A 25,167-nucleotide genomic window follows, 5' to 3' on the forward strand; every position below is an offset into this window, starting at 1 on the left:
CATGAGCAAAGATGGGAAAACAGTGTTCAGAGGGACATTCAGAATGGACAGGAACAGGATGAAACCATACAAAATTAGTTAAAGGAAATACAGACATTTCATAATTATTAACCTTCTTTCTGACACAATCAGGTTTTTCCTAGAGGCCATTTATCAGCACACTGATTTCAGGAAGCTCAAACAGGCCAGTCTATCTATTCAAAGTTGCGCTGAAAGAAAGAAACCGCAACGGTTCCTATGTATTACAGAAATTAAGTGCATTATTATAAGCAATTAAAAAAAAAAGTAGCAAAAAAATATTAACACAAAATAGTAAGCAATAATACTCAGTACCATACTGTATAATCCCTAAGTTTGGACTCAATAGGATGATCTGAATGAATACACTGAATCTAAGTATCTAACAAAAGGAAAGAGAATGAACATTTTCAGAAAATAACAGAATCAGACGCTTGTTTGTTCCTAATTAGCTCTATATTTAACTAAAATTAACTCTAAAATTAATAAAAGTGTATGTATTATTCTATATTAAGCCAATAATTAACCTTTTTCTTTCACAAGCTTTCATTTTTCACCCGCAAGGGGGGAGCTTCCCCATACAGTTGGAAAAAAGCAAAGGTTTGGATTCCAGTCCACCTGAACTCATCCCTCAATATGCTGCACAGATGATCCACAATTATGCAGCTTTACCAAACACAGTTTGCTTCATGCTTCACAGTTTTCCTCTAGCTCTCAGATCAAAAGACTGAGGAAATCCTGAGTAGCAGCTCATATAACTTTTATGATATACAAAAAATACATGCATATGCAAAATACTCAGTAGTAGGATGTGGTAGGGGAAAGGGTCATCTTCTAGTCATAATGCCTGAGTAAATCCTGAGTAGCGGCTCATATAACTTTTATGATCTACAAAAAATACACGCATGTGCAAGACACTCAGTAGTAGGATGTGGTAGGGGAAAGGGTCATCTTCTAGTCATAATGCCATGCATGCCACGTTTCAGGCTAGCTAGTCTGAACTCCACTGTGTAGCTGCGTTTTGGAAAGTGCTCAGCAACTAAAATCTGGGCAAGTTTTTTTAAAACCTTTCAGCTCCCTCTTGGACCCTTAAAAAGTGCTCCATGACCTGAAGCTCTCACTGCTTTTCTCACGCCTGCTACATCCAGTGGTTTCTGTATGGAAAACACCTGACTGCTCAATGTTCTTGAGAATTGGTCTTCCATGGAGAAACCTAAAGAAGTCTGGAGTTTCTCTGCAGGTCCAAACACTCTCACAGCTCCTGAAATTAAAGCCAACCTGCTTGCCAGGTATTAAGTCTTTTTGAACATATGATCCTAATTCCTCCCTGCTTTACTATCCCCCTCTTTGTAATGACAATGCTCGTCTTCCTACTGGGCAATTTACCGTTAGGAAAAATTTGTTGCTATTTTATGAACTAGATGTACAGGAGAAAGGTAAGTGACAATGAACAACCAATAAAATAATGAACATGTGAACAAACAAGCAACACAGAAGACAGAGCATGTTAACAGCAGTGAAACATAATGCCTTGCCAACTGTCAGAGATGAAAGAAAGGACTCAAGATTTAACAGTTTGTGACAACCTTTTTCTCCATGTCTCTTGGTAAATCAAAATGTACTTTTTTCCTTTTCAAAAATCAGATTATTAGATAAATTTGTACTGCAAATGGCTATCAAATATCATTACTTAAAGGGTGACAAAAAAGATTAAGCTAGTGTCAGGAATACTGCGGATTTAGCCCCATGTTTGCCCACCTTGGGCAGAGCCTGCCAGAGGAACAGCAGTAGAATTTCTAACATTGAGCAAATTCAGTGCAGCCAATGAAGAAATTAATTTTTCTTTCCAGGAATCCTCTATTTCAACTGAGTAAGAAATTATGATTACAATTATCCTTAACTTTGCTTATCTGTCCTCATACTTGACATGGATTCTGAAGCTTCAACATCCCTAGCAGTAACTTAACCCTCAAGGGGAAGAGAGAAGTACTCAGTCAATCTCTTTCCCTCTCCAGCTTCTTCTTTCCCATTTGAAGCCCAAACTTGCTTCCCTGCCCTTTTGGGGTGTTTTTGAAGAGGTTTTTTTTTTTTTCCCTTCTTTCTGTCTTTTCTAGACTCTTCAACCCCAATTGATGCCACCTTTCCTTATATATCATGTTTTATATACCTCAGTCTCACTGCTCTTCTGCAAAGTCTCTCCAGCGCATTCACAACCACCTTAAACTGGAGAGAGGGCTTTATTAGGAGTTTAAAGGAGAATTCAGCTATATATCTTTCATGACATCCCCATTTATATAGTTACGTATCTCAGTGAAGTGTTGGAATTCTTGTCAACAGTATGACTTTTTTCCCCACTCATGTTCAGCTTCTTTCATTTGCATATGCATGCATATACTTCACATAATTCCATATACACAAAACACACTTCTTACTGCCCAACAGTAATTTAACAAGCACTTGTTTACAGCTCCATAAGCACTGTAAATCACTTCAGTTACTCAAAAGCACTTAATATTGATAGCACTGAATAGTGTTAGCGCTGACCTGAATTCTGAAAGCAGTCATTTTATATTATATTTCCATTAAAATCCGATTCAGATATAGATCTAAATTACTGCACAAGGAATACAAGATAAATTGGAACTAATTTTTTATAATCTAGCAAGGGTATTTTATTTTACGCTAAATAGTGTAAAAGTTAAAGCTCAGACACATTTTTAAACAAATTCAGCTGTTTTTAAAACTCCATGCCCAGCTCTCCATATGAACAGATGTTAAAATATGCTAGCAGATGTTACAGTACAACTTGATTTGACTACACTCCAGATTTGAAAAATACCTCAGTGAAAAAGTTTAGCTAAAAACATTTAAAACCAGCCTTCTCTTCTCTGTAGCCTTTTCTTGATGTTTTATTTAGGTCCATTTATACACCCTTCTGCACGCGTGTGGTTTCTCTCTTAGCTCACAAGTTACCTTCCTTGCCAGCAATATTACAGCACCTGGAAGAAATGACTGGGACGGGGATTTAACTTATGTTCTCCTTCCCACAGAAGCACCCAAAAGCACGAGCACCCAAAGCAGCACTCAAAACACCAGAGGACGAAGGGGTCTGATCTTCTCCTCCTGGAGCTGAGCCAGCACCAACACATTTCCTGCAAACCACAGCATCCATTTCTCCTTCTGACCTCCAAGCCCTCTCCCCCTGGTCACAAGCCCCCTGCCTCACAAGCGTGCACAGACCAAGATCCCAACAAGATCCCTGCCCCTAACACTCTCTAACCAGAAGGGTAATGCTATAAGAATGAAATGAAATTAAATGGAGTCACTGTTCTTCCCAGTACTGTAAGAAAGGCATTATGAATGAAACACATCTTCACTGAAAGAAACCAGAATGTGATCTCAGAAGGTGGGTTTTTTTCAAACAAGGCTCCAACTCCATCATGCTCTCCTTACTCCCAGTTAAATCCATTAGCAAGTATACAAAGTGTGGTTTACTTCACTTTTTACCATTTTGCTGACAATATGCAAGTATCAGGCATATTTTCAAGCCTGAACGATGTGAACAAAATACACGTATAGGCAAATAGAAACAATGAGTATGCAAAATGTAAAACCATTAGCACATCTATTTACATAAAAGTACATGAGCAGCTTTCAGTACCTCCTCACATTGTTCCAATTTCCAACATTGTTTTATCTTCCCGTTTCAAAGACTGCATGACAGAAGTCTAGAATATCTATTGTATCTGTCACGGGATAAAAGAAGTTACATTCAACCTTGTAAGGACACAAATCTACTAGTTCTAAACAAATTCTTGGTTTAAAACTTTTAAGAAAATATTTTTTCTCAAGCTTACTCCAAATTTAGTTTGCGTTCTTCATGGGATAGCAGTAGGCAGAAGCTGTTCCCAGTTTTAAAATTAGGTATGGATTTCATTTGTAATAGTCTGGTTTATGTTATTCTTGCAAGTCTTTGAAGCAAGTATGAATGCAATTTATGCCTTCCAAGAGGACTCTTTTGCCTTGCCAGGACAGCATTAGTCACTAGGAACCCGGTCCACTTAATGTTCAACTATTACTGATTTCAGAAGAAGGAGTCCTGTCACGTGTGTTAATAATAGCATGAAAAAGTTATCAACAATCAGTAAAAGTGTCCTGTAGAGGGTGCAGATGTTTTATAAAAAGAAATTTGAGATTACTTTTTTGGACATCGCTAAACAGCTCTTTCTCTAGATTTACTCCAACATAGAAACAACTTGACGTAAATCTTTTGGTCCTCTGCCAAAGAGGCAAAATCCCAGTGGATTGCAAAAGACATTTATTTTTTGGAAAGAAAGTATCTCTAGTGCTTGCAAATTATTTTAGTAATAATTTTGAAGAAATGCATATTAAATGGTTACAGTAAATAGCAGGGGATGTAATACTGAAACTAGCTTCCGTTGTATTGAAGAATATAACTTTTAGAATGTTGTTTGTACTCAGAAGATAGGGTAATGCAATCCTGAACAACATTTCTAGGAAATGGAAAAGTTAAAAAGTAACTTTTGCACAGCATCTACTTTGTATGTTATTTTTGCCTATTGATTTTTAATACAGCCTTATCCACTCTGCCTATACCTTACACTTCTGTGTGGCATCATTTTCTTTTAAAAATCTTTGTAAGCTGTTTTCCATAGAAAACTTTTATTTTAGTTGTTCAATATAGAATTGAAAACAGTACATCTTTACTTAGTTGCTGTGCTTTATATTGGCACTCACCAAATGTGAACATTAATTTTAAGATCTTGTTTTTTCTTGGATAGGCTTTTCAAAGTTAAAAATTTTATTTGCGATAACTCTGTCTTTCTAGCTCCATTTACATTGCTTTGGCATCAGATATATGGCTGAGCTGATATTTAGATAAGACAGGATGGATTCCAGACCCTCCTGGACTTATAAACTAAAGTGCTATAACTAGAGACCTGTCCAGTATCTCACCCAAATTACAAGCAAAGCACTAAAGCAATGGTGGGTGAAATTCCATTTGTAAAAATGCTGTTAAATAGTTAAGAATTGTATTCTGCCCTCAGTTACAGGCATTTTAAAATTATTTGCATCAATTTTGTAACACTACATCCCTTTATTATGGCATTTTTTCTTTTAAAATACTGAAGGATTTCTAAAAGATTTTCTTAGGTAATATAATTTCCTACCTTTCCATTTATTCTTAAGAAATACTGTAGATTTTTTTTAAGTACTGATGAAAATTTAATTCTAAAAATAACTGGTTACTTTACTACAAAAATGCTTCTGCTTTCTCATTTGTATTCACATTTCCTAGCTATTTTTCTGTACTCCACCCCCAGCTTCAAATGCTCTCCACTTCTTTTCCCATGACAAAGACTGTAAAAGTCATATCAAGATCAGGCAAAATAAAACATTAACAGCTACACCTCAGAGCTATTAAATTAATAAATATATTTCTGTAATTAATGTATTCCATAACCCCATATACATATAATATATACACACGTATATATATTCTGATTAATAACATGGTGCTAGCTTACTGACCAGTAGAGATAAGGTCTCAAGGAATGCTCAACGATATCAACCAAGTATTGAGTTGGCAGCGGTCAGACAGGTCCCTAACATACTCCTATTTATAATTTTTATTCAAATACAGTGACATAGCACACTGGTATGATACAGACCACGGCATCCACTGCCTAAAGGGGGAGGTGCCTAAACATGTATCTCAGAGGTAACCAAGAACTTGATTCAATTATTAAGAACATGAGCATTTAGTGACATTTGAAATCCTCTGGGATTCATAACACTGAAGGAAAGAAGTCCAACCCTTCATGGTTTAACAATACAATGGGAGACTGGTCAAAAGCTGAGATTAGTGTCGAGCCTGAAAGCAACCATCGAACGGATTTACTTACAAAGGATCATTACAGAGCAAACTATGTCAACATATTGATATCAGTATCAATGACTTTCAGCCTGGACTTGACTTTTACATCAAAGACCTTCCAATTTATAATGATACACCTCACTGAATATGAGAAATCCTTTCTACTTCATAAGAAACCTCAAACTGATGCACACAAATGAAAGCAAAAAACAAAGATGGAAAGGAAATTTTACATTGCAGACCACTACTACCAACAGAGGAAATCAGGGAAAACTACACAAATCCAGATGTCAGCATAAAACATTGCCACAGTATAAGGGAAAGAGATGTGCTCTCTTAGAAAGACAGCACAGTTGAGACTGGAAGGGACCTCTGTAGGTCCCTAGATCAAATCTCCTTTCTCAAAAGCAGGGTCAGCTACAGCAAATTGCTATGGGGCTTTTCCATTTGGGATTTGAGAATCTTCGATGACAGAGACTGTACACCTCTGAGAGATATTTTCCAGTGTTTGACAACCCTGACAGTCAAAAAAGTTATGGTTTTTTTTGTCTAAGCAGAATCTGGATGAAAATTTCAGGGGCATGATCATCATTCCTCCTTAAAAATGAGCAGCAAAGAAAGCTTCCGTATTTAAATGGAAACTTAATGCTTAGACAGTTAAAAAAACCAGTTATTCAGATGGAATAGAAGAGAAATGTCTCTTTTTACATTTATACCTGGAGCTTTAGGGGATGTCAGGAGGCCACAACATCAGATAAAGACACAGACAAGTTAGCATACATGAACCGAAAGGCATGTCAGGAAACAGTGCCAGGAACTAAAAGAAAATGCAGACAAGCTGTTGGCATTTTGAGTATGAACACCAGCAGCAAATTTCCAAGTTACAAACATAGATAATTAAACTACAGAGCTAAACGCTAATTCCAGAGACATAAAAAGCCTTCAGCTCACTGTAGTGTCACTTAAAGACAAATACAGGTCATAAGAGAGTTAGTAGGCTCTACCACAGTCTTTTCTGACGATACAAACGTTCACCATTCATGACTTTGTTTAACTTCTTCAGCTGGTAGAAAGGCTTTGTACTCCACTTATGCTTTACTGCTGAGTGTTACCATCAACAGAAGAGGACAAACTGAAGTAACAGACTTTAAACATACTTGTAAGCTTGGGAGCAAATTCGTCTCAACAACAAGTTAGGCAATTCTCATTTCTTTCCTATATAACACTCCCCTTGCCCTGTATGCTGTCCTTGTTAACAATGAATTCTGGCAGATCCTTGGCATTTTATTAAATGTAGGAAAATTTTGCATGCCTCAAAACTGAGGCGTCAGTAAGATTATGATGCTTTACAATAGTCTTCTCAGATTGTTACATAACTCACTTTCCATTTGAATTCATTCACAGAAAATTATTCTGGATACAGACAAAAGGATGAAGCAATGACCAAGGGAATACAGACATCATCGAGAGAATAAACTAAATTCTGTCAGTTCTAGGTGAAAGAGGGAAAAGAATGAGAAATAAAGGCACCAGCTGATGCTACCTGTAACCACCTCATCTAAGAATGCAAAAGGAAACATTGCAAACCAAATGTAAACAGGTACAAGACACTTTTCAGTTGGGAAAGAAAAAAGGTAAGAGTAAAACCAAAAGTGTATGTTTAAAAAAGAGGCAAAAGAGAGAGAAAAATACAGATATATTTTTTCCCCAAACCATGGCCATGTGCATAATATACATAAAGGTCCTTACCTTTTTCACTGACACTTTCACTTTCTATCTCCACATCTTCACAGCTAGTATATTCTGGTGTTGATGCCCCTTCTTCCTCTGAGCTACTAACTGACATCTGCCTTTTCTTTCCGCCTCTTTTTGCTCTATGAGGCTTTGGAGGGGATGGCCGCACTGATTCCGACTGGTCAGAGCTAAGGGAATCATTCCTTAGCATGGTCTCCATTTTCTCCCGCTTTGCTTTTCGCATGAGAATAGCAGAGCTAGGATCAAGGCGGCTCTGTTTTTTAAAAGAATCGTGGTTCTTGTATTCTACGTGCTCTATAGGAACTGGACTATGCCTGGGAGTTGGTGGGCTATGATTAGTTAATTGTTTAGAAACAGAAATTCTTACATCACCTGTTCTGTCTATAGAGTACGACCTCTGAGTTTCCACAAGAGATTTTCTGTCCTGAGTTCCCTGTAATTGTGAGCGTTTTCCTAATTTATTCTCAGGTACCTCCGCTTCCTCCATTTCTGTATGTGGCAAAGCTACATCACTGTGTCTTCTCTCGTGCCGTGCTTTAGAAACTTTTGCATGCATGCGCATCTGCTGTTCCTCAGGATGCGGTTTTACAGGATATCTTGCCAAATTGGGGTCACTCCTGTAACGGGTATGATATTCATCTTCTTTCCTTTGTTTTTCATCATCAGGCACTTTGCCTTCCTCAAGTTTCTCTTGCAAGTCTGGGTAGTCCTGTGACTTGCCTTTCTCCAGCCTTCTACCTTCATGCCGTTCTTTTCGCTCCCGGTCATCTGTTGGTCCTTCTTTTTGAAGTGAGGATTTTGGCACACGCTTACGCTCACTCTTTATACCTTTGCCATTCTGGTCTGAAACCAATATTGTCTTCTTTCTACAATGAAAAGGAGTGCAATAATTTGAAGAACTGTATGCAAGATAAAAATGCTTGTGTACAGTGCTACCATCAATAGACTCTAAACCAGGATAAGCTACAGCAAAACACACAGAAAGGTAGTGGATCCATTAACATGAATTACATCTATTAATCCTTCCAGCAATACTTTTATTTTCCAATAGCAAACAACTTCCAGAGCCCACAAAAACATAAATTATGGATGGTCCCAAATAATTAATAAAATCACAAAGAATATTAAATTGGATAAATGCAGATAAAAAAGAATTTACCCATGTAAGTAGGAAAACTCAAAGTTGTCTTTGTAGCAACTGCAGCACTATGACAGTATTGGAGTATGTAATTTTTCTGGCAGCAGTCATGAGGGTTACAGACTAACCTTCTAATTCTCTTCAAGCACCCTGACACATAAACACCACCAAATGGAGTATATTCCCACAGTAACATTACAGAAAGAAGTAATATGGATATAAAAAAATGCAAAAGAGAATATATCCAGAAACAATAATATTTGACCTAGTTTGCTTTATTGTACTAAAAGTCTAAAAAGAAGTGCCCATTTCATAAGTATACAAAGAAAAACAAATTGATTCCTTGAGAAAAATGAATGACATTCCTTTCTCTAGTAATAAAAGAAGATTTAAAATTTCATTAATTTCACTACACAGCCAAAGTACAGAACAATGAATAATGAAGCTGTGTGAAAATTATTCTCTCTCTCTCCTCTTTCATCTTCTGCTTTGGAAGAATAAGCAAGCTGAAGAATCATAAAGGCCCTTTATAGTAGATATTTTTATTTCTCTCATCATTCCAGTTGACCTTTTGTTTACTCGTTCACATATGAATCCATCGATTTTGAAGAAGGCTGAACACAGCTATACACTGCATTCGAGATGAACCTGCACTAGGACAAAGTCACTAGGGCTTTGTTTTGTGGCACTGAATCTTCCCTTCCACAACTGATACATCTTCACATTACATATCACAGATGCATCCAAGAGGACAGGCCAATTTGGATATGATCCAAGTTAAGCTCCTGCCTCCTTTTTTCCATCTCCTATTCCTCCTGAGTTTTTGAAAAATAAATGGAACCTGAGCTTACCATAGATGCTCTCCATTCAGAAATCTTGGACTTCATTTGAAAGTCTCAATGACAAGTTGAGAACATTAATATTCTATAATTAATACAGCCATCTCACTTTTGGGCAGCAAAGCAGAAATGGAAAGCATTTTGCTTTCCTAGAAGTGTCCTTCATCTGAGTGACGACTGCTCTGGGGGCCTTCCCAGTGTTAGGGAAAAAAAGTCAGCAGAATTAGGGGAGAACACCATGTGTTTGTTTACATCATAAATATTAATAACACCAACCTGAGTTTTGGTACAGGGAAACCCAGACAGACTTCACCCACACAGTAAGTTACTAGCCACTGTTCATTATCTTGAACAACCTCTTGATTTGCTGCTACTCAACCTGTTCATCACAGTGAACGCAGCTCAGTAATTTACTTATTTACTCACTTAAAATATAACAGTTTCCTTCTGGTTGGCTCTGTTCTTGCACACAACTTGCTCTGAATTCAAGATGGTACTATTTCTGTTCTTCATGAATGTTGACTTTGCAGGTGTAAATAAGCTCTTTTAATTGTATTATTTTTAATCACAAAAGAGGAAATATCATTAACAAAAAGACAACACATAAGGATATCTGAAAGAACTACACAGGGTGGGGTTGTTGTTTGTTTGGGGTGGGATGTGGTTTTTTTTAACTTCTAGTACATTATTTCATCAAGTTAAAGGCTTGCTCTTTGTTTTATCACTTTAAAATACCTGCCAAATTTTAAATTTAAAAGTAACCTACAATTCTGTATTTAAAGTGAACACCAAAGTGCACTGAAGTACATAAAAATATCCCCAAAATAAAATTATCTTTTTTTCTTCATTTCTGTTTCACAGACCGAATCAGACAATGTATTTGATGGTTATCCTTCTCCAGTCATCAAATCATCTTACTCTTTGTTTTTACATGGTTCTAGACACACACAAGGCCCAGCTGACAGGCTTGTGCAATATTACTGAACTAGCATTTATAACTGTGAGGCTCCGTCAAGACAGAAAGCATTACCTCTCCCTTGGAGGTTCACTTCTAGACCTTGATGAAACTTGCTTTTGGTCCAGGCCCATAGCCAGCTGCGATACTTCTGCTCCTTTCCTATGGTCAGACTGCACACTGGAAGAAGAGATTTCCTGTGATGAGGCAGCTGCTGTACTTAAAGGAGTCTGTGATCTCGATCGTTCTTGAAGTCTTGCTTTCTTTTCTCTCGGTGCATCTGAGCTTCCACCAGTTGCCGTATCACTCAGTGCTCCATCCTGGCTGGGTGAGGGCTGTGGTCCACTTCCAAAAAACCACGCTCCAGATTTCGTTAGGATTTCTTGTTGTTTTCGACATAAATTGCATACCCACATAACCTAGTTGAAGACAACAAGAAGAGTCAGTGCAGCTACCCCTCAGACCCTGAAATGCATGCTCACTATCACAGAGCAGGTATGATCCCTCGCTTGCCCTTAAACTGGCGAGGTTGGTGCTCATGACAGGACCCAGAACATGCTCCTCCAAGCGCTGACTGCATTGGCTACAGCCAAGCATCCTACAGGCACATGCTATGCGAGCTTCTCCGAAACGTACTGTCCACATATGCCAGTCCTACCTGTAGCAATCCCCCATCAGCCCAGCCCTAGCTTTCTTCTGAACAAACACCAACATGGCCCACACTTGTTGCTGGTGTTGATGCAGTTATGGGGGTGGCTTGGGTTGTTTTCGTTGCTGTGGATCACTGTCAGTACAAGCCTACCAGACTCTAAATGGAACTTGTATCTTGGGTGGCAGAGTCCTGCCCAGCTAACCCCCAACCTCTGCTGCCACAAAAAATTAACATGGTATTTCCCTTTGATTAATTTTTCTCACGTAAAATAACTAAACATTATCCAGCAAATAAATTCAGCATTTACTGTGCACAGGTTTAGCTACATTCGCAACAACTACTTACCAGAGATGTAAGGTAAGACCTAAAGAAACCTACTAATAGAGAACTAAATGCGCCAATGAAAAGAATGCAAAAGTACGATATTTTGTACTACTTGGAAATTATTATTTACCATCTGTGAGTTACAGCTGAAAATAATACTTAAAGAAATTAAAGGTGTTTCCCTGGCAATCACAATTAAGCTGTGTACATAAACAGTGCTTCTTAGGCTTCTTTTTTTTTTTTTTTTTTGGTAATTTCAGATACACAGATAAACAGGAGCACATACAGTAAAGCAAGACTCTATCTTTCAAGTGTGTATACAGTACAAGACAGTCTTAGGTACAGGAGTAAATCACCAGAGAAAAACTGAAGGTTAATCGGGACTCTGGTGTGTGAATATTTCAGAGAAAAATGAGACAAAGACAGAAGGAGCTTTGAGGCAGATAAACAAAAAAAAGGTAAAATGCATGAAGAATACACAAGAGGTAGGAATTCTGTCAGAAATAAAAATAGAGATGAGAAGAAACAAAGCTGACAGCTAATAAGGAAAATGTGAAAGAAAATCTTTTCATTTAACACAGGAAGAAGTAAAAGAATGGGTAAAATTGTAAAAAGGGTAAGAAGGATGACAAAACTTGGAATGAAAAATATGCCTAAATTATTTTGTGTAAACACAGGCATGCTGCAACCATCGCAAAATTATACAACAGAAAATTAAATGGAACAGAAAAAACAACCACTTTCAGGGGAGAAACTGCAACAGGACAAAGCTCTGGTACTGAGCTCTCTTATTCTCTGGCCTTGTGAGGAGGTGCATGGCTCACATGGCATGATGAAAATTTTAGGCATTTTACATTTTTAACATACTTAAGATTTAGTTAAAACACCCTAGAACAGACTATCTGTTTAGGTCTGAAGACTATATCAGAACTTCCAATACCATTTCTGCACTGTTTGACCAAACCACACTATGATGACATCCAACTCTTTTCCCTGTATCTGGATTGTTCCTTTATCAAAAGATGACTGTTATATTTCTTCTACTCAAGAAGGATAATAAATGCCTATTAAAAATTAATTAACTAAAAAAAAAACCTTAATCAAAAGCTACAGTTTTTCCAACAGTAGCACAAACATGTATTATAACAAAAAGAGATAAGCCTCAGTAGGATAATAGGAATAGCAACTTCAACAAAATAAATGCTAGTCCTTTAATAAAGAAATCCCTTGATTCCAAAATGTCTTATTTCCTTCATCTAGTATACCTCACAAAACAGAGATTCAGTTTATCAAATTATCTATTCTAATGTAATAGATTTTTAGTCTACCTGGTATTATTATTACAGGTATTTAAAAAAACAGCAAGACTTAAAATGATAAACCCCCTACATTTTAAAATGTCTTTATAGACTCTGACACAATTGTTAGCTCATTGTACAGCAAGAGTGTGCATGCACATGAGTCTGTGTATAAAACCTATGTCAATGCTATAAAACAAAGTCATTAATGAAAATTGTTGTTGCCTGTATGTTATCATTTTACAGGAAAAGTTGAAAAAAGTGTTAATAAAAAAAAATCAACTAAAGTTCGTTTAAAGGAAGGATAAATACTAAAGTAAAATTAAATATTGTAATTAAATTACATATGTGTGTATGCATGTAAGAACATTTAAATGTGTAAAGATGGCAGCAGACTTCATTTACAATTCAATGTATTTGATCATTTAAGATATGTATAAAGTATGTAATAAACTCGAAGAAATTTCCATCAATTTCCATAATCACCACTGATATTGTAATTCATTTTATGCAAAATATTATGAGAGCCAAACAAACAGGAATAGCTAATGCACAAATAGACACAGAAAAATACAGAATATAGAAAAAAGAAATACTAGACATGTAAATACAAACTCACTTTCTTACAGCTGTCTTTAGACACTGCAGTTTGGACACAATACATACCAGTCACCACAGATTATACACGTAGGAAATCTGCATTATACTCACATAGAAGCTACACTACCATCCCTGTTAAGGAATCTCTTCAGCACTTAACAGATGCTATGTTTGCTCTGAGATATATTCGGTCCAAAAGGAAAAATAAAAACTTTTCTTTAAGAGGAAAAAAAAATTAAACAAAACTTGAGGTGACATAAGAGTTTCCATGACAAAACTGTGTATTGAAAAACATTTTTAGAGAAGTATGTGGAGCAAGCAGTTTAGCAGCATGCAGGAATTATATCCTGATTGAATATACTGGGATATGGTCCAAACTAATCTAAACTAAAGCAGGTCTGTGTAATAACTTATCTTAACAATCCACAGATGTTAGGCAACCAAACAAATGCTCTGATGAAGGATTACAGTTCTCTAATGTGGCTTCTGGACCTCCACGTGATGCATCAGTAAAATGAAGTGTTAGACAATTTTACTCTGTATCTTCAAAAATAGTTTCTGTTTACTCTTTCCTGGTTGGTGAGCTCTGATGCAGTGCTACAGTGAGTCATTCAAGACATCCACAGCCTGGTTTTTGCTGTTGGCTTTGTTTCTGGTTTATTGCATCCTTACATAGGTCAATGCATACCCGCACATGAAGCTATTAAAGAGAACAAGTAAAGGGGTGCTCCTCATTCAAAGGGTTCATATGCATGGCTCTGTAAAAATGTGCATTTTCACAGCATAGCAAAGGGTTCTGGGCTTTACTGCTACATAACAAAGACAAAGTGGCACATACAGGACTCAGCAGAGGTGGGTCAACAGTTCCCTCACAGATTCGTGTGGAAACTTTACAGGCTGCGTGAAAACATGCTAGAAGGATCCCATGCTTGCCTTCATGTAGAATACAGAGTATTTCATTCACAGAAAAAATAGTCCTCAAACTTACTCTTACAGGTACTGTTGAATGTGATCCACAATGAGTAGAAACAGTATTCCTGTACTAACACAACATGAAATTCCAACTTGAAAGAGCCCATAGTAAATAATATATACAACTATAACGCAGAGAAAAAGAGCATTTTCATTTACAAAAATAAAAATACTGCTTCATGATTACATATTTCAAAACTGCATTTTAGAACAAATAATGATAATAATAAAAAAAAAAGGCCTTTTTTCAAATTTTACTTTGGAGGCTTCCAAACATGCACTGGAAGCTAAAGTTACATTAGGAAGGGCACAAACTTTAATACCAAATTTATGTGATACATGCCAGGCAAAACTCAGACTGAGGTCAGAGCAAGTTCCCCAAATCCTTCACCCAAGCCCAGATTCTGAGAAGGCTCCGTAAGGAGCACACTCCTTGATGCTTCATAGAAATTGCAAACTCACAGTTATGCTGACTCCCATGCATCCTGCTTCATCTCTGTCCAGCAAATCAGGTAACCGGTTTGCTCATATAGCAGGTCACAAGCTATTCCTTACTGAATCATTATGCTATCTTAAGTATTTCCCTTCTGAAGGGTGTATACACAAGATCTTTTCATTTTATTGCTTTTGTTAATGTTCCTTTAGCCACCTTCTTCTGCACACTTCTAGAAGACACTAGTCATTTCAGACAGATCTAATTAGGCAGACCCTCTTCTCTGCCACCATCCTTCAAGTCATCTCTTGAAAGGCAGAGGGAAGGAGTGTCATCAATTTGCTCTTATAAAACTATTCATTCACAGAATTAAGTTAGACTACATATCACTTAATGTTTCTGGGATAATGTAAAAACATGCAGCAAACCATGAAATTAGTATACAGCAGTGCATTTATCTCTTTTGCTATATCAAAATGAATTCTGTAATAAACCCCTAGCTAAAGTGTCATGATGGCTTCACTCCATTAAAATATAAATAAAGGAATCTGAAAATCTACTTGAATCCTTACAGTATTCCAAAATCTAAGTAAGTAAACAACTCTGCCTTTCTAATGAAAATGTGCTTGTGAATCCAAGCTTTGATTAAATGTATTTTTTCAAAATTGTACAGTCAGCTGAGTTCATCCAATGGCTCCTGGTCACCAAAAGAGAAGGTCTCTTCACCTCCCACCTCTCTTGCTCTTCTTTCTTCCTGTCAGGGTTTGTCCCCTCCCTTCCTTGTTCCCAGCTTCCCCATACCACATACACCCTCGCAACCTCTTCCCTGCCTATCAGGCCCTCCCAGGAGCCACTTGTATTTAAAACCACTGTAGAAATTTATCTGTAGTTTTAAGTCAGTTTCATTTTTTTGTCACATCTATTTTTCTCATGGAAGGGTATGACGTGTAGTAAATCATGTGGCTAGGAACAGAGGCAAATGGGGGGAAGAGGATGTTTTCTCTACAGTACTGTCTTGCCATCTCCTGTTAAACTTCATCTTGAAATGACACCAATTCTAGTACGTTAAACTTGCACAGAAACATTTTTGAGCACTGAAGCCAAATGACATGAAATAACCTGCATCCATACAAGGATCTCTGTTCTACTTCAAAGCAAGGTGGCTGCACAGAAATTGCCTTCTGGAAGTGAACCTCAGAGCACCCCATCTCCCAAATCACCAGCACAAATTGATGAGAAAGCACTAGTGGGCCAAAGACCAAGAGCGTGCCAAGCAGCCTTCTGTCAGGTTACTAGCACAGACACTCTTAACACTTAGGAATAGTCCCAGATTAAGCTTAATTTGTTAGTAAAGAAGTACCCTAGGAGTCTAGGTACTGCTTTTTCTGAAGCCTCTCCTCTAGACTGAAGGGTTCAAAAGGACAGTGCAATTCTTTACCATTCTCCCTTCCAAGCAGGGAGAGGACTGCTTTGCCCAGACTGATGCTTTTCAGACATATGGGGCTCAGCCATTTCAGGACTGTGATATTAAAGTCTTTTAGCACTCTCTGTTCTTCCATTCCTGTGCAGAGCAGATTTTCTTCATAACTTAGGCATTCAGCTTGATATTTTTATCCTCATTTGGCAAGAAAACAAGGTTGATGCTGACAGCTGATTGTTTTCTTCCCCCTTTTCTCCCCACACCCTCCAAAAATGTTTTAACCCACTGGACAAATGCAATAAAATTTGTGCAGACATGGAAGTTTTCAAGGGATTATATTCTTAAAGGTTTCATGAGATAGGCAGATCTACAAAAACCCTAGAAATGTTTCATTACTGCAATCTTTTACTGGCATCACAGAATCTACATAGCAATTCAATTGCAAGACATGTTCGTGGGGAATGAGGCCCCACAGCTCACAGAACTACATGTCACCTTAACATCTGCAGTGCCATTTACGTTTGACTGAGAGCATCCAGGAGGGATGTTTAAAAGCCTGCCATACAGAATTTTCCACTTGCACTAGGGAGCACACTTCATACTCTTTTCCTGCTTGCCTTGCATAGTTAACTGAGATGTTAACTTTCCAAATCAGATCCTATGTGTATGAATAAGGATGAGAGTAAGATGCTTAGATTTTTTCCATTTACACAGAAACAACTATAGGCATGGCAGGTATTTAGGTTTCCATCCAAAGAGAATCCATTCCCTTTCAAGTGGATACAGTGCAATAAGACTAAATCCTGTGCCTCATCATAGGTTACTGCCATTGAGATAAGTCAGCATAACCCACCTGGCTGCCACAGCAGCTGTCACCTCTGCCAGCCATATGTACATGTCCTATGTAACATAGGGCACAAAAAATGGGATCGGTGCCTACTTTTAGGCAGCTGAACACACAGTTTACACATTGATTCTAATGTTATTACTGGCCTAAGTTTCTAAACCCACAATTACAAACTGCCAACAGAAAGATGCAGCAAAGGTGCAGTGGAGCAACAACTCAAGGAGTTAACATCAAAGGGGTATTATGTGTCAGTTTTGTTGACATTGCTGTTAGCAACAGTGCTGCAAATCATTTAAGATAAAAATAAAACAAAAAACAACTTACTTTCTTCACACGCCCTGCTACCAAAATCTCTCAGTTACAGCTGCCAATCTTTTGGAAAGCTCACGACAACTTCCATAAAAATTAAAATCCTGCAGCAAACTGAGTGTTGAAAGTGACGCATTCAGGCAACTGTAAAGTCATCATATGAAATAATATCTCTAGAACAGCCACAGCCATTCACTATTGCAATGTCCTTCTCTGGCAATGCCTTTAGAGTTTAAGGAAGAAACCAAAATCACTAGGGAAAAGTCATAGTTTTTGTCCAAAAATCCACACCAGCACATTTACATACAATAATTTGAAATATTCTCCCCCACAAGCTTCTTTTTAAATCTACTACTCAAATTAATTAATACACACCACTAAAAACATACTATGAAAATTGCATTGTCATAGTTACAGTTGTGACCTTCTAAAGTAGGACTATAGCTTGCACAAACTTTGAAACCTTGCACCCAAACTTCCTTGCAGCTCTGGTTTTAGGCCTACTTCTAACTAAAATGATCAAAATTTACAAACTTACTATTTGGAGGGAGACAGAAGAGACTATTGTACCAGGAGACAGGAGATGTTAAAAATCCAAGAGACTTCATCCTGCCTGGTTAAGAATCATGTAGACTCAGATGTGGCACATGAAGGCACAGACACCAAGTGAGATCCTTTATTGTATACATAAATTGCTGGATACATATATACAATCACTTACCCACCCAAGTTCTGCCCTAGAATATACCTATGTGCGACAAAGCACCCTCACAGCCAGCTCACACCCCACCAAGCTGCTTACTTTCTCCAAGCTCATCTGAGAGCTTCTCCCCTGATACTTAAGCTGTGGGAGGCTTCAGACACACCTCTCATTGCAGACAGGTGTGCACAGAATTGATTTGCAGGTGAGCTCAGAGAGCCAGATCTAGTGCTAGTTGAAAGAGCACTTACACTCAGAAAGCATTGTTTGGCCTGATTTTGATTTGAAAGATATGATTTGGCCTGATGGCTTGAGAATATTAGGTTTTTTCCCAGAAAAAAATGCAAACCCTCAAGAAAAGTTTATGGTGTATTATCCACAGGTTATCATGATGAGGCTTAGATCACTTTTTTTGAAACTCAACAATCCCAAACATCCCAATGGTTTGACTCCTCCACAGGTCCTGTACTACCCCATTCAAAATCCATTTTCCATACTGTTACACTCACTCCTTCCTCAGCCGTGTTGTCCACTCTCAGTATTTTTATTTCCTTGGCAGCAGAATTCTAAGTCCCAGCAACAATCACAGCTTCAGAAAGCTCTGCTTTGGTCTCACTCCCTCACAGATCAGTTTCTTTTTCAACTTTATTTCTCTTGCCTGAATTTCCTTCAATATTTTAATATATTTCTGATAATGTAGTAGCCATGAATTGCTAGTCACATTTACTGTAACATCAGTCTCCATTTTTCATAGACCATTAAGCTACACTAGGAATCATTACCTCATAGATAATTTCTGTATATTCTTCTAACCGTCTTAAAAACAACAAAAAGTTTTTTCTAACTATTTGAACATTTGGCTGTCTTGATGAGCCACAGAAGCATCAACTGTACTCCTCTTAATCACTTCACAGTTTCCATAGTTACAGATATACATGGAACACAGAAATATTTTTTTTAAAATGAAGAAGTCTAACAAAATAATGTAAATGGCATGAAACAGCTTACAGTCAGGACTGATAGAAAATTTTAGTTGTCATTCAAAAAACAGAGAGAACTCATCAGAAGCATTACACTCCATTTATCCACTTACATATTTACAAACTAAAGCAAAAATATGCAAATGCTCAGAACAAAACTGTCTTTAATAGTGCATGAATGTTTACATCATATCTGTGGGAGCTTGCACTACAACACCATTATTTATGTTTCCATACTATTCTTTTATGTAAATACTCTTTTATACAAACTGTGTCCAAACAAATGTAGTATAGAGGCAAGAGATTCTTTTTTGATATAGAACGGAAAATAATTTACAACAAAAGAAATTGGAAATGTGTAGCTGTAGAGAATTGTAAAGAAGGTTAGTGAAAATGGAAACTCAGTTATAGCTGCAGAGTTGAATTCTTGAAGTGAAAAAAAAAAAAGGTCTTGGAAGGAAGAGTGAGCGAGTCAACCAATGGAGGTCACAGGGGACTTGACGGGCGTGAACTAAATTCTGATTTTGTATTCTCAAACACACAAAAAAATAAAACCAGTATTATGGACTCTCCATCCTTGGAGACATTCAAAACCCAACAGGACACAGCCCTGGCAACGTGATCTACTTGGGCCTGGTCTGAGCAAGGGTTTGGACTAGAGGATCTCCAGAGGACACTTAAAAACTCAACCAGTCTGTGATTCTGTATGGGATAAAGCACTGAAAAATTTAAAGATCTTGGCCCTATGTTTCTTCAACTACATTAAGTGTTACTATGCTTGTAATACTCCACTGCTAGAAGGTCTGCCTCTTTTTTTTTGTCTCACTATCTACATAGGTTTCTGTTCTAAAGCAAACAGTACACCAAATCTGAAAAGTTTTGTGCTGGTGAGGCACTGTAGTCAAACAAGGAACTATGGAAAGCCCACAGCATATCAACCTATTTTCCTCCAGGAACATACAGCAGTCCATACACATAGCTACTTCCCTAACTATCTGAAAGCTTAAGATTACCTCCACCAAATGCTGGTGGAGTGACTGTGTGCTTGAAAGCTTCCAATATGACTTAGTGAGAACCAAGTTGTCTTGTATTTATCAGATAGATACATATATATGCATCTCCAGAGATTTCTCAGATTGCCTCTCTATATTCTGTTGAAGTAAGGTGTTAACAGCTGTTGGTGTTCCCTCCAGATTCAAAAGAGGTCGTCTGTCTAAATCCTATATTTGGGGTTCTCAACCTTTGGAACAGATGTCACTGTTGAATTACACAGAGGAACATACTGGCCTTGAAAGCCACTAGGAGCACAGGGTCACCAGAAGCTCTGTACTGGGTACCTCTATCTGCAGGGACAATTCAGGGGGAAAAACAACAGACACAGGAGATGAGGAAAGCTGACAGAAACTGCTTGGATCCATAGGAAGAGACAGTGGAGCTGACAAGAACAGCACCATGCAGACACAATGCAGAAGTGCAAGGGCTGTGAGGAAGAAGAGGATTATTACGGGCTGTGCAGATAAGGGTAGAAGGCAGTTCAGGAGTATTCCCAGTGGGAATGAGCTGAATGTACAGCTGAGTGACAGTCTTGCTAAGACAAAGATTTTTAGGGATGACATAGCTAGCTGCCCAGGGAACATAAGGGAATGTGGCACATTCAGATCTGTCAATTCAAACAAACACTAAAACCCACTCTGGCTGAGAGGAAAGCAAGCATATTTTTGACATATTTCAGGATAATCTCATTGCAGTGATCTTTGCTGTGCAGCTTGACAGAGGCCTTCTCTGACCACTTGGACTGATCATCTTTCCACTCTCAGCCCTCTGCTTGCTCCAAATTTATTTCCCTGTTCCCCACCAACTCCTATGCTGGGAAGTTCTGGCTGCTGAGTTTTGCTTAGAGCTCCCACACCTCCAAGTGCACACAAAGTCTAGAATAAGGCTATCAGAGCCTTACAACCAGACTGTGAAATTAATTTGCAAGTGATTCAGTGAGGGATAGTGTGACACCAAAAGTATTCTTCCTCCTGCACCCGGGCAGGCCTGCACACAGCCTGGGCTCACCACCACTGCCCGGGACAGGCAGTGTCCTTGCCACTGTCCTTCTGAGACTGAGAGCAAGGATGTGAAATGGTTTCTGATTATTACAGATAGTTTTGTATATCACATACAGATCCAATACTAAACACAATCTGGATAAACCTGGAAATGTAAGCTTAAATAAATGAAATCATCACAAACCTCTACCAGTCTGATCCTTTTGTTTTAACTTTTCTTAAGCAAGCAAGAGCAAACATTCTCAGTGAAAGAGTAAAATTCATATTACATGACTGCACATTATTTTCATATTATTTAGTTTTCAGAATTAAAAAAAAAATAAAAAATCACCAAGGTGGAAATACAGCTAGACAGAATTTTCCATGCTTGGGGGATGTTAATTATCATATGATACCTACTTATAAATGAGCATTTTACAACAGTTAGTACTGCCCAGTAAGGGTTTTGACGAAGCACCAAGCAGGATTATGCCCTATACATATTCTATATTCTTATGTTCTACAATCATAATTCACAATCTATCCCAGACTCACCCTTAAATTTGTAGCTTTCTTCACACAATTAGAAATACTTAAGCCTAATTTTTTGCTGTGCATGTAAATGCATGGAATGCTTATAATTACAGAAGGTATATTCTTTCCACTTTGATATCATCACTGCAACTTCTTAAATGTTTATAACAGCTATTTTTAAAACAAACATACACTTTTTTGTGCAACATGCTGCCTTACACAGATTAGCCACCTGACCTCCTCTTCTGAAAAACCTACCAAACTACCCTGAGAAACCACAATAGACCATATGAGTTGGGCCAACATCTTATTTGCAGTTACTCCCCTACTGAAAGGATGACAAAGTTCTTTGGCTTTTGGGTTTTTTTTAAATTTCATCTTTGTTGATCCTACCTTCCGAGATGTCCACGGTCCTTTCTTTTAATTCTCCCACCTCTCGCTCCAGATGCAGAGTCTGAGGCTAAGTTGGTTAAGTCTGTGCTATCTGTGCTATCAAGCTCGAGCACAAAGGAATCTCAGTAAATCTGGGATGGAAGATTTGAGGAAGGGGAAGAGAAAGTATCAGTGTTCTACAACAAGTTTGAGTGGATATCTAAGATTTATTTAAAAAAAACCAAAACAAAACTGGGGAAAACAATGTACTTTTGGTAAGGGAAAGTGTAGATTTTTAGGAAAGTAACAGCTACAGGGTGACTAAGAAAGGGATAAACAACTGTGAGTTTGAATATGGAATATTTAAAAGATAAGGAAAAGGGCAATAGGACAGGAAAATGCAGTAGGAGTTCTATGCCAGCGTAAGAATATTATAATTTTTTTAACTGATCTAAACAACACACTGTTGACAGCCAATTCATAGACCATCCCCAGTATTAGTTTCAGAAGTTTACTGTCCTGAATTTACAATACCACTGGCAGATCACACAGGGAAAGAGGAGAGTTTCGATAAGGTAAGAAGATGTAAAGCAGTGCAGAACATTACAGTTGGGAAATTCAAACAGTAATGGTATTTCATTATCCAATGAAGATACTGTTACAAAAACAGGTTCAAAAATCGAGATCAGAACTTTGCTAGATGATGAGACAATTATTCTGATCTTCTGCACTTACCTGTATATTCACAGATATCTAATGAGGCTTTGTATTTCCTGAATAAATAAAAGGCATACAGTGCAGTGATAACTTAAGGGCATGGGGGGAAGAGGCAACAGTTAAGGATACCCTGCCTCTTTATCATCAGAAATAGACACATACTCCAGGGTGGTACAAATATAGGGACAATAAGCCCTCAGTCCACATTTACGCATTGGCAAAGACTTTTTATGCTCACATGTTCATCAGAAGCAAGTGATCTTTTTAGACAGGAAACTCTTTTGTATGTCACAGGTTTCTGTGTGCATCAGGAGCTAGAAGAAATTTAATGGCCAGCTAGAACACTCTTAAATGCTAGCTCCCCAGGCACTTGTACCTTACACAGAGGAAAGAGAACCACGTCAGCAACTAAAGAGAGAAATTTCTTATTCCTTGCTAGGTAGAAGGTAGCCTTCCCGTCAAAACAGCTTCCAGAGCTGGTAGAATCCATCTACTGTTGCCTAAACTTTGATCCCTTGTCCTGCATACAGATGTTAGCTGTATTTAATGTTCAGTATGCAGCCATATTTGAAGCAGTTGAACACTAAATACAACCACAGGGTTTGCAGGAAGCAGGAGTATTTCTGATCACGTGGTCCATCTGGAAAAAAAGATAACTTTCAGATACATCAGCCTTTTGCTGGGTCCAAAAAGCCTGACCATCTTTTGAACTGAAAATATCATTTTAACCAACCCATTTGATAATCTTTCTGTGCACAGTACTGTTTGTCAAAGTTTTGATTTGATCCCCGCATGTTCTCATGCATCCATCTTTCTTTGAACTTTTTTTTTTAATTCAGATTATGTAATATAGCCACCAGAATCATCCCAGCCAAATAAATCAAGTTTGGTTATTTAAATACAAAACAGACATTACAGACAAATCAGACAATTCCACCCTCATCCATACCCAACAGGGGTTTATGATAGGCTTTCTAAAATATTCTATTTCAGTAATATCTGTTTCTATAATGTGAGTTTAATCATTCATCTGTATTTCTCTTAAGTTTATAATTAATTTTCACTCTATATTGAAATCGGGTCAGTAGACTACATATTAATGTTAGCACTGTTTTACTCTGGTTGTCTCTGTAAGTTTTAGATGATTATACTAAAACCAGCGGTTTATCCCAGCTTAAACACGACTGGTTCACTGGAGGTCAGACTATTCTGGCCCTGTTGACTTTAATAACTTTCTCTTAACCACTTCAGCTCTTTATTGTCTCTAGACAGAAGAATACATGATAATAGGGAAGAATTGTGGGATAAGGTAGCCAAGAAGAATGAATGTCCAAGAGGACATGGACAAACAGGTCGGAAGGTTCAAAAAGAGGCAATAGGGAGAAAGTAGGACCAATATCAGGAATTAAGAGGAAACAAGTGTGCTGGAAAAGTAACAAAATTGGGTTGTCTTATCACATATCAGAGGCTATTGCATTTGGAACAAAGATGATGCACAGACAATTAAAACTTACTTCAGAGGAAACTACTTCCTTTCCCCAGTTTAGGTCTTTTTTCTTTGGGTTTGGGTTTTTTTCTTCATAAATGAAAGAAGGCATTAGGGGATTCAGGGTTATCTTTCTTTTTTAAGAAATATGCTTTTTGGCAAGCTTTATGTGTCTTAATCAGCATAAGACATTAACAAGCCTACACACACAGACGTGCACTACAACAAACCACCTAACAAATAAGCTTACTGGGACTCTTAGTACACAGCAGAAAACAGTGGCAGATTGAATGTGAGGCACTAAAGCTCTAAATGGAAACAAAGCATATCCAGCAGCTTTTGTAATAATCACGTGGCATTGCAATCTTTCATTTGCAAATCCTTCTTTTTTTTCTTTTTTTTTTTTTATCCTGCCTATTTTAAGGAACCAAGAACTATTCTGAAGTTTAACACTCAACCAGTACAAGAAACAAGTTTTTTTTTCCCCTGAGCACTGGTGATAAAAGTATTTCTACCCTTATAAGCATTTGTGTGACAGAAATGAAAGGTTTAAGATCTGCACTGAATGTCATACTTTGCGTAAGTCAGACTATAGTACCAAGGTTTTTGTATGATTTTAATGGTTGCCTTTCAAATTAAATCAAAGCAGAAGTGATTTTTCAGTTTCTAAATCTACGTTGTTTACTTATCCTCCATAAGAAATATTACTATATAAAGAGATGTAAGCATTTTGTTTGAAAGAGCTGTTGAAACTATGCCATGTCACCCAGTGTACAAGCACAAGGAACTTTTTTTTTAAAAAACTTTTACAGTATCTGCTATAGTTAGGCACCCCAAAGAGTTTACAAGACAGAAGCCTAAAAGTTTCTGTATACTACATTAATCT

General features: G+C 37.6%; 1 protein-coding gene across 47 annotated transcripts in view; it reads right to left on the reverse strand.

Annotated features, from left to right (window-relative positions):
* Positions 1-25,167, reverse strand: part of RIMS1 (regulating synaptic membrane exocytosis 1) — a 335,801-nt gene that overhangs the window by 177,793 nt on the left and 132,841 nt on the right. For 44 of the 47 annotated variants that reach the window (XR_008822449.1, XM_056342347.1, XM_056342344.1 and 41 more), the window contains 2 exons: positions 10,680-11,023; positions 7,667-8,538 (listed from right to left, as the gene is read on the reverse strand). Coding sequence is in view for 46 of the 47 variants with exons in the window: in XM_056342347.1 (XP_056198322.1) it covers positions 7,667-8,538; positions 10,680-11,023 (1,216 nt within the window). In the remaining variant the exon portion in view is untranslated. Of the gene's footprint in view, positions 1-7,666; positions 8,539-10,679; positions 11,024-13,589; positions 13,836-22,099; positions 22,203-25,167 lie in introns of those variants that run through there. The other 3 variants (XM_056342368.1, XM_056342367.1, XM_056342365.1) reach the window with 3 other exon arrangements.

The sequence above is a fragment of the Falco biarmicus genome, chromosome 6 (assembly GCF_023638135.1).
Source record: "Falco biarmicus isolate bFalBia1 chromosome 6, bFalBia1.pri, whole genome shotgun sequence".
Lineage (NCBI taxonomy): Eukaryota > Metazoa > Chordata > Aves > Falconiformes > Falconidae > Falco > Falco biarmicus.